Below are 9,875 nucleotides of genomic sequence, written 5' to 3' on the forward strand. Positions count from 1 at the left end.
GCCTATCACCCTCACCTTGACCTCCTTCCACCTATCGCATTTCCAACGCTCCTCCCCCAAGTCCCTCCTCCCTACCTTTTATCTTAGCCTGCTGGGCACACCCTCCTCATTCCTGAAGAAGGGCTCATGCCCGAAACGTCGATTCTCCTGCTCCTTGGATGCTGCCTGACCTGCTGCGCTTTTCCAGCAACACATTTTCAGCCTTAGGTAGTGTTGCAGAACAGAGGAATCTAGAGGTTCACGGACATGATCCCTTGAAGCTTGCGTCACATATGAACAGGGTGGTTAAAAAGGTGTTTAGTACGCTTGCCTTCATTGCTTAGTCTTTTGAGTATAGAAGTTGGGAATCATGTTGAGGTTGTACAGTACGTTGGTGAGGCCCCTCCCAGAATACTGTGTCCAGTTCTGGTCATCCAGTTATAGGAAGGATAGTTTTAAGCTGGAGAGGGTTCAGGAATGATTTACCAGGATGTTTTTGGGTATGGACGGTTTGCATTATAAAGAAAGGCTGAATAGGCTGTGATTTTTTTCACTGGAGCATAGGAAATAGAGCGGTGAGCTTATAGCCGTTTATAAAATAATGAAAGGCATAGATTGCATTAATGGTGGTTGACTTTTCCCTAGGGAGGGGGATTTCAAGATGGGGGCACATTTTTAAGGTGAGAGGAGAGAGATTTGAAAAAGACATGGGTGGGGGCAAAGTTTTTTCACAACTGTTAGTTTGTGTGAGGAATGATCTTTGGGAGGAAATGGTGGATGTGGGTATAGTTACAGTATTTAAAAGATATTTGGATAAGCGTATGGATAGGAAAGGTTTGAAGGGATATAGGCCAGGAGCAGGCAGGTGGGACTAGCTTAGTTTGGGATATGCTCGGTCTGGACTGATTGGACTGAAAGGTCTGTTTGCGTGCTGTATGACTCTATGATGCAAAATGAGGAGGTTACAATGGGGAAAAATGACACAATAATGGAAGATGGAGAGATACACCAAACTATAAAAATGAGGTTTGATGCAGGAAAATGTGAAATCATCTCTTTGAAACTTAGTGAATATTTTAATAATAATGAGAGACCAGAAACCAAAAAGAAGTAGAGCTTTAGCAAGTGACTACCGGCGAGAAGGGAGAAGGTTAACAAAGGTCATTGGAATGTTAATCTCATTCCAAAGTGAAACTGGTTGTGCACAGCCTTGATAAGAAACTCTCTGGAGACAGCAATATTCTATCTACTGTATATATTTGTAATAACTGCTTCAAAGTTACACACACAGCACAGAACCGAGATCACAAACATACTAGAAAATAAGACTTTTAATGTTCTATTTCCATCCTCCAGGATCTCAATGTTCCAAATACCAGAAACAAAAGCAGCTAAGTACCACACCAGCGGAAATTGCTGAGAATTCATGCTACAGGGTAGAACGAGGAAAGGCAATGCCAGACAACTTAAAGTTTCAAGGTATGGTGACTCAGAGTCACCAAAAAGAGCAGGATGCCCAGGGACCCTCGGGAAAGATTGAGAAGGTCAAGCTGCCAGAGTCTGTAATGAGTCAAGCTGAGAAATATCCAAGGGGAACACAACTGCATCAGTTTTCATGTAACCTCATATAGTCACATCTGTCTGACTTCATGCAGCTTTCATTCCAACACAGCCAATTATTGACTTAGTCCCTCAATTCTTCTCAACAATGAACCCATCCTCCTGAATGACAAAAGAATTTTCCAGGTCAGCTGCACAGGGGGGTTTGATACAGAGTAAAACTCTCTCCACTCTTTTAAACTGAAGGTAAAGCTTCCTCTACACTGTTCCCATCAAATAGTCCCAGGGCAGGTACAGTCCGCGGTTAGGTACAGCGTAAAGCTCCCTCCCTAAAGCCAGGAGGTCAGAGAGAAATAGTTTGAGCATTTTTTCAGGAGTTTGTGCTGTTGCTGCGAATCAAATGAATATTCACATTGTTTTACTCTGTTATTCAAGGTGTTCATGATCTGAATACCACTTACAAAATCACATATCAGCCTTTACCTATTGAGAAAGGGAACCCACCCAGCAAGAAACGAGCCAAGCCAAAGTCTGCTCCCATTGAGTCGATCAGCACCTATCGCAAAGACTATCCCATCTACACAACTCAGGCTTTGAGACGCCGACCACTAATCTTCCAGGTGGACAACCTGCACATCAACCGGCATTTACCGTAAGACATGTACCGTCCGCACTGGGTTACACAGTCACACACACGCACCTGAGTCCTCACTCTGGGGATCTGTCTCATCAGTAATTTTGTGACAAATTCTTGATGCTTTGATTCTTTAATTTCCTGTATTGTTCTTTGTCATTTTGATGATTTGTCTCGTGTCTGTTTTCCCCACTTCCCAAAAAACCTACCTGTGATCACTGCTTCCTCCTGGGAAGGTGTATAAGGATAAAGCTCAGGAATGAGGCACCCCATGGTTGCATGGCTTGTTGACACTTTTGAGGGGATGAATATGATGTAGTTTTAATTGTCTGGGCTAATAATCCATAAGCCCAGTCTACTGCTGTAGGACTCACTATGGGAGGTTGTAAACTTAAATTCCTTTCATAACTAAGTGTCATGAAGGTGTAAAAGTGTACTGTACCTTTAAGCAAGTTCAAGTGTTCTGAACAAGGGAACAATGTAACCTCTTGGTCCAGCAGCCAGTGTAGCTGGTTGCCTGGAAACAAAAAACAAGGTTGAATTGGGCCAACCAGTTTAAATTATCTCCCGAAAAATACCAAACTCCAATCAAGTTTGAATTTAGAATATTGACAATATTAAAAGCCAATGACACACTCCGATGCTTTGAGAGTGTAAGACCGGGGAAAATTGAACAGTTGAGAGAGAACTGCCAAAAGACCAACAGTACCTGTCCAGAGGAGGAGTTTGAACAGGAAAACCATCAACATCAACCTGGAGTGCAAATCTACAGAGGAAGATATAAAGAGAAGATTCGACAGTTGGCTGATTTGAAATTTGAAAGTTTCAGTAAATCTTAATCGAGGGTTTTATTGGACTAGTATTATAAAAGGGAAAGTAAAAGATAGGTTAGAAGAAGGAGTTGTAAATAGTTGTTAGTTAATTATTCTCTGTTATACTTTAAGAAATAAAGTTGTTAATTTTTAAGTCGTTCTTGGCCTCTCGAATTTTCACAGATTACTGCACAGGATAAATCTTTTCTGGGTTGCTTGTTTAAATTAAGCAGGAGGGTTTGCCCTGTGAGGTAACGCTAAGTTGGAAATTGAAAGCTGTGACTGTGACTATTGTTTGTGGTTAAAAGCCCATCTGGTTCACTAATGCACTTCAGGGAATGAAATCTGCCTTCCTTACCTTGTCTAGCTGACATACAACTTTAACCCTACTGCCATGTGGGTGACTCCTGTTACCCTCCGAGAGTGCCCAGAGAGCCCCTCAGTTCAGGGGCAGTTAGGGATGGGCTCAATGTGACTCTACCAGCAATGCACATATTCCATTCAGCTCTATGCTGTTAAGTCAGCAACCAAAGTGAGGTACTTCACTATCCCGCAGCGTGGTTACGGAGCTGGTGAATTCAATCATTTGGAGCCAGAATTCTGAGGAACTGAGTGGCGTGTGATTGTAAAGGCCAGGATCAGACCATGTTTACAACAGAATCAAAAAGGTTAGCATCAATCTGTCCCAACATGATCATGTCAGAATATTAATTCAAAACCTGATCATATTCAGAAATGTGCTTCCTCCACAATACACAGTCATCCCAAACATTCTGACAGAATCCCAGTAATGTGGAAACAGGCCATTCAGCCCATTAGTCCACACTGACCTTCCAAAGAACATCCCACCAAGCCCACATTCTACCCTATCCCTGTAACCCTGCATTTCCCATGGCCAATCCACCTAACCTGCACATCCTTGGACTGTGGGAGGAAGCTAGAATATCCAGAGGAAACCCACATAGACACAGAGAAACTGTAACTCCACACAGAGAGTTGCCCAAAGGTGGAATTGAACTTGGATCCCTGGCGCTGTGAGGCAGCAGTGCTAACCACTGAGCCACTATTCCTCCACCTTCCTAAGGCAAACACCCCATCCTCAACTCACAGCTCTAAGCCAGCAATGCCAATCAACACAGATAGATGTAATGAAAGTCTCACACTGCTGAGGAGTTTAGAGGTCTTCATACATGAATCTCATAAAGTAAGCTCCCAAATTCAGTGGGTAATAGAGAAGGAAAACAGAATTTAGGTCTTTGGTTCAAAAGGAATGGATTAAGATGTAAGGAGTAAAATAAAACAAAGAACTGCAGATGCTGGAGATCTGAAACAAAAGCAGAAATTGCTGGAGAAATTCAACAGCAGCTGTGAAAAGAAAGCAGAGGTAACATTTTGGGTCCAGTATCCCTTCTTCAGAACACTTCTCTGAGGTTGGCAATAGATTTTTATTTGTGCTCCCAAGGGTGCAGCAATACCGATGGTTCAGAAACACAAGACACAAGGTTACTTCCTAAAATTTGTACATGGGATGTGGGGGTCGTTGATGAGCCTGGCGTTTGTTACCCATGTGTAGTTGCTCTTTTGCTGCAGTCCATGGGCTGCGGGTTGACCCACAATGTCCTTAGAGAGGGACTTCCAGGATTTTGACCCAGTAACAGTGAAGGAACAGTGATACAGGTCATTCTGCTAGAATGAGCGTTTTGTTAATGCAAATTCACTATAACACAATTGACAAATTGGGGACGGTGTTTCTAAAGCACAAACTTTTAAAGCATGTATTGGTTAAAACACGATTCTGGGCCCATTAGTTTCAACAGTGTCGCTATTACACAATTTTCTTATAACACAGGATTGCACAAGATGGAACTACTGCATTATAGCAGAACCAATTGCATATTTCCAAGTTAGGGTGCAGGGGAACTTGCAGATGACGGTGTACCTATGTATCGGCTGTCCTCTCCTTTGAGGTGGAAGTGGTTTTGCTTTAGAAGACGCTATCTAAGGAGTTTTGGTGAATTTCTGCAGTGTATCTTGTAGATGGTACACACTGCTGCTACTGAGTGTCTGGTGGGAGGGGGTGATGTGGAAGGTGGTGGATATGACCCCTGTCAAACCAGTGGCCTTACTTCTCTCTGTTAATTGATGTATTTCCAGTCTGAAGGTGCAATGTAAATGCAAGTTGTTGGTATAGAAAAGCAACAGACCTGACATCCTCAACTCCAACACGTCTTTTCCCTTCTCTCCTCAGTGCGGACTTCAACACGATTCAGCGAGATTCATACATTGGCTGGGACACTAACAAATACCCCCGACGTGATCCAATCATATTAAAGAACCAGTTGAAACTGGAAGGGACCATTGATACCAACACAGTGACAAAAGTAATTATAAACCAATTATATTTGTACACAATTCACTGAAGAGATATTCATAGAATTTGCAATAAGCAATGATCATTCTGCCTATAAATCTCATGCATTCCATAATATGTACAAAATCTCCGAGGTCATGAACTCAATCCCATCCTTTTAATCCTGGTGGATAGATAGAAACATGGAAACTAGGAGCAGGAGTAGGTCATTCGTCCTTCAAGTCTTCTCCACCAGTTAATAGGACTGTGGAAGATCCCATGATTCCTTTATATATAAAAATGTACCTACCTCTTTCTTGAAGATATTCAGTGACTGAGCCTCTAGAACCTTCTGTGGTACAGAATTATCCAGGTTCACTATCATCTAAGTGAACAGATTTTCCCTCATCTTTGTCCTCAGTGGTCTAACCCATATTCTGAGGCTGTGTCCCTCAGATCTGGACACACAACCAGGGGAAACAGGCTCCAGGATCTAGTCTGAAGTGGGTACTGCAGATGCTGGAGATTAGAGTCAAGATTAGAGTGGTGCTGGAAAGGCACAGCAGGTCAGGCAGCATCCTAATGAAGGGCTTTTGCCCGAAATGTTGGTTTTCCTGCTCCTTAAATGCTGCTTGACCTGTTGTGCTTTTCCAGCACCACTCTAATCTTGACTCCAGGATGTAGTCTGTCCACCCCTGTTAAACTTTTATATCTTTCAATCCGATCCCCTCTCATCCTTCTAAACTCCATCGAAAACAGGCCCGGTCGATCCAATCTTGCCTCATTGGACAGTCCTGCCATCCCCAGTATCAGTCTGGTGAACCTCCACAGAAAGCAAATATATCCTTTCTTCAACAGGGAGACCAAACCTGCACTCAATACTCCAGGAATAGTGGCAGATTCTTGTTAGGCAAAGGAATCAAATGTTATTGGAAAGGGGATGTGAATGTGGATTTCAAAACACAAACAGATTGAATGTTGGAGCCGAATGACTTTCTTCTGATCCTGTTCTGAGCATTCACACATTGATCCAAGATTCAACCCCGATAATGAACATCCTGAACTCTCACTCCTTGCACATCGATGAAGATTAGTTCAATCCGTTCATTGTCACCTTCACTGCCTGGTCTCTACCCTGCTCCTCTTTAATCCTTCATTTGCAGTCCCTGACAATCTACTTCCCTCCCCACTTTGTACTACAATGCTTTTGTGAATCCAACTATAACTGCTGATATTTATCTCTTCCTCAGCTAACATATACAGGGGAACCATTCAATGACGTGCAAGATCTGAACCGACCCATGACGATGCAGAGTGCTTGTGGTGGTAAATTCCATAGTGGAACAGCTTATACAAACTCCTTCAGGCCTTGGGAGATGCGCTCCAGGGTTCGCCACGGCGACGTTCATGATGGAGCCTATGTGCCTCCTCCAGTAAGCAGCCTCTTGGTTTAATTATAGGATAAAGCTTTCTATATGCTGTCCGGCCAAATGTTCCGAAGGCATGTTCAGCCTGGATTAGGTACAAAGTACACAAGGAATTAATCACCTAGTGGACTGACGGTACTCTTACATTTCCTACTTGGGATATACCTTTCTCTCGAGGGAAATTTCTGATCTTCACCAGTGTCCTTTTCATACTGCTCTCTGTTCTGCTGTCACAAAACAATTTCCAGTCAGAAACAAAAACAGAAATTGCTGATAAAGCTCTGGCAGGGTCAGTGAAAAGAAATCAGAGTTACCATTTCAGGAGCAGGGAGCCTGTCTCAGAACTGATGGGAGCGAGGAAAATGTCCATTTTTATGCAGAAGGTAGGGTGGGGGGAGGGGGTAAGGAGTAAACAATGGGTTGGCATAGAGCCCAAAGAGAGAGAAGAACAGTTGGACAGACAAGAAGGTGGATAACAATCAGGCCAGGAGCTGATAATGGCAACTGTTAGTGGCTAATAATGGGCATAACCTCCAATCAGACTTTGTCTTTGAGATGAACCTTGATGATTTTGAGCAAATAAATTTTGCTATTCTTCTATTTCTTGATTTTAAAAGGATATTTAATAACTTCCAGCAGTGGGAAAGAAAAATTATTTTTGAAGGATGTATTAACTGTGATTAAATAGGGAAGCCATGAATTACCACAAAAATAGAGGGATAAAGCGGGGTAATGGAAAACTATCTAATAATATAAAAAGACAATAAAAGTTTCTATAGAGAAAGAGTAATTGAAGCTAATGAGGGAGTTTGGGAATCTCCGATCAGAAAACAAAGGGATTATGAGGGCATCTAACAGGAATTTTGTGTCAGCCTTCACAGTAACAAACTTTGAATACTTCCCAAAGATACTTCAAAATCATGAGGTAAACAAGAGAAAGGGATTTAAAATAAATACCTCTCACCAGGGAAAAGTTGCTGGAAAAGTTATTAGACTTAAAGACTGACAAATCCCAGAACCTGATGGCTTGCATCTTATGCTCAGACAACGAGAGGCTGCAGAGGTTGTTAAAGCATTGACATAATCTTATGTCCATTCTTTTATCCACATTACTTCCTGAACCATCCTGTGTAGCACAACCTTTGATAGACCACCTCATCAAACGTCTTTTTGAGATCTAAGCACATTACATCCACAGGCTCTCCTTTCTTCAACTTGTGTTACCTGACAGGCCGCAGTCACGCAAGGCTGACTCGATCATGCAACCCAGACCTTACACTTATGCAAATCCCACCATGTAGGGGAGATTTCATATAATACACTCACTTTATTTTGTAGTTATTTACTCATATTTACCATACTTGCCGGTTAGTTTCACAAAACATTCTAATACATCAATGAAACACATCTTCCCTTCCACAAAGCCACGTTGACTCCGCCTCATTATGCTAGATTTTCTAAATATCTGACTATAACCTTCTTAATAAGATTCCAACATTGCCCCTACAACAGGGAGAAAAAGCACAAACTACATTCTGGTTACTGGAATACGGGGTAGTTTCAGAACAACTGTTGTAAAGGTAAGTGCTGGAATCTTATTAAGGAGTTTATAGTTGGATTCTCGGAAATCATTGTATGATGAGGCACAGTCAACATGGCTTTATGAAAGGCAGAATGTGTTTGAGGTCTCGGCTACTTACAATCTATATAAATGACTTGGACGAGGAGAATAAATGTACGGTAGGCAAATCAGTAGAGGGAGGAAAGGAAGGAGGAGCTGGGGAGTCTGAAAAGGGATGTAGACAAGTTCAGTAAGTGGTGAAAGAATATAATGTGGTAAATGTGAACTTGTCCACTTGGGCAGAAAGAACAGAAAATGTGTATTAATTAAATGGAGAACTCAGTGATGTATAGAGAAATTTGAATATCGTGATATTGTTTTTTCATGCACATGTGGGCCCAGCATTTATTGCCCACCTCGCTGACATTGAGGATTTGCTAGTGAGCTGCATGAAATACAAAATGTTAGCGCTCAGGTACAATAAATATTCCTGATGAAGGGCTTTTGCCCGAAACGTCGAATTTACTGCTCCTCAGATGCTGCCTGAATTGCTGTGCTTTTCCAGCCCCATTAATCCAGAATCTGGTTTCTAGCATCTGCAGTCATTATTTTTACCTAAAATAAATTATTAGAAAGGCAAACAGAATACTGATATTTATTCTAATGAGACTGGAATATAAAATGAGGGAAGTTTTACCGCAAATGTACAGGACCTCAGTGAGACCACATCTGGAAATCTGTGTACGGTTTTGGTCTATTTATTTGAAGAAAGGTATAATTGTGTTCGTCATTCAGAGAATGTCCACCCATGGGATGAGAAGGTTACCCTGTGAGGAAGGGTTGACAGGCTGGAAGAACGAGAGGTAGTTTTATCAAAACTTTTAACATTTTGAAGTGACTTGATGGGATGGACCTCGGGAGGACGTTGCCACTTGAAGGGGTGGGCAGACCCTGAGGACTCAGTTTCAGATTAAGGGGGTCTCTCCCTTTTAAGATGGAGATGAAGAGGAACCTTTTCTTGAACAGTTGTTAGTGTGTGGAATTCTCTTCCCCAGACATTAGTGGAGACTTTGTCACTGAATTTATTCAGGCAGAATGAGAGAGAGTTTTGATGGATAAGGGAGTCAAGGGATATGGGGAGTGGACAGGAATAAGACCACAAACAGATCAGCCAAGATCTTATCAAATGACAGGTCAGTCTCAAAGGACCAAATAGCCTAATCCTGTTCCTAAATCTGAGATTTATTTGTTCCTTTATGGTTATTATTGTGAAGACCACCCCGCTCTCCTTAGCTATTGCCCTAACCACCACCAAGAAGGTTGTAGTGAATAACCTTCTTGAACACAATGCAGTATCTTGCTCAGCTATTTCATGGATCAGTTCAGAGTCGACACCAACTGGGTCCAGAGTCACAAATATACCAAAAACTCCAGCTCACAGATACCTCCTCCTACTGCCCCCTTGACCATGACCCCACCCCCCACCACCAAACCATCATCTCCCAGACCATCCAGAACCTCATCACCTCAGGGGATCACCCATCCACCGCCT

At 42.3% G+C, this 9,875-nt stretch overlaps 1 protein-coding gene across 6 annotated transcripts in view; it reads left to right on the forward strand.

Moving 5' to 3' along the window:
* LOC122540566 overlaps window positions 1-9,875 on the forward strand; it is a 35,039-nt gene that overhangs the window by 18,737 nt on the left and 6,427 nt on the right. For all 6 annotated transcript variants that reach the window (XM_043676433.1, XM_043676432.1, XM_043676435.1 and 3 more), the window contains 3 exons: window positions 1,975-2,191; window positions 5,234-5,366; window positions 6,586-6,768. In XM_043676433.1, coding sequence (XP_043532368.1) covers window positions 1,975-2,191; window positions 5,234-5,366; window positions 6,586-6,768 — 533 coding nt within the window. The remainder of the gene's footprint in view (window positions 1-1,974; window positions 2,192-5,233; window positions 5,367-6,585; window positions 6,769-9,875) is intronic.

The sequence above is a fragment of the Chiloscyllium plagiosum genome, chromosome 35 (genome assembly GCF_004010195.1).
Source record: "Chiloscyllium plagiosum isolate BGI_BamShark_2017 chromosome 35, ASM401019v2, whole genome shotgun sequence".
Lineage (NCBI taxonomy): Eukaryota > Metazoa > Chordata > Chondrichthyes > Orectolobiformes > Hemiscylliidae > Chiloscyllium > Chiloscyllium plagiosum.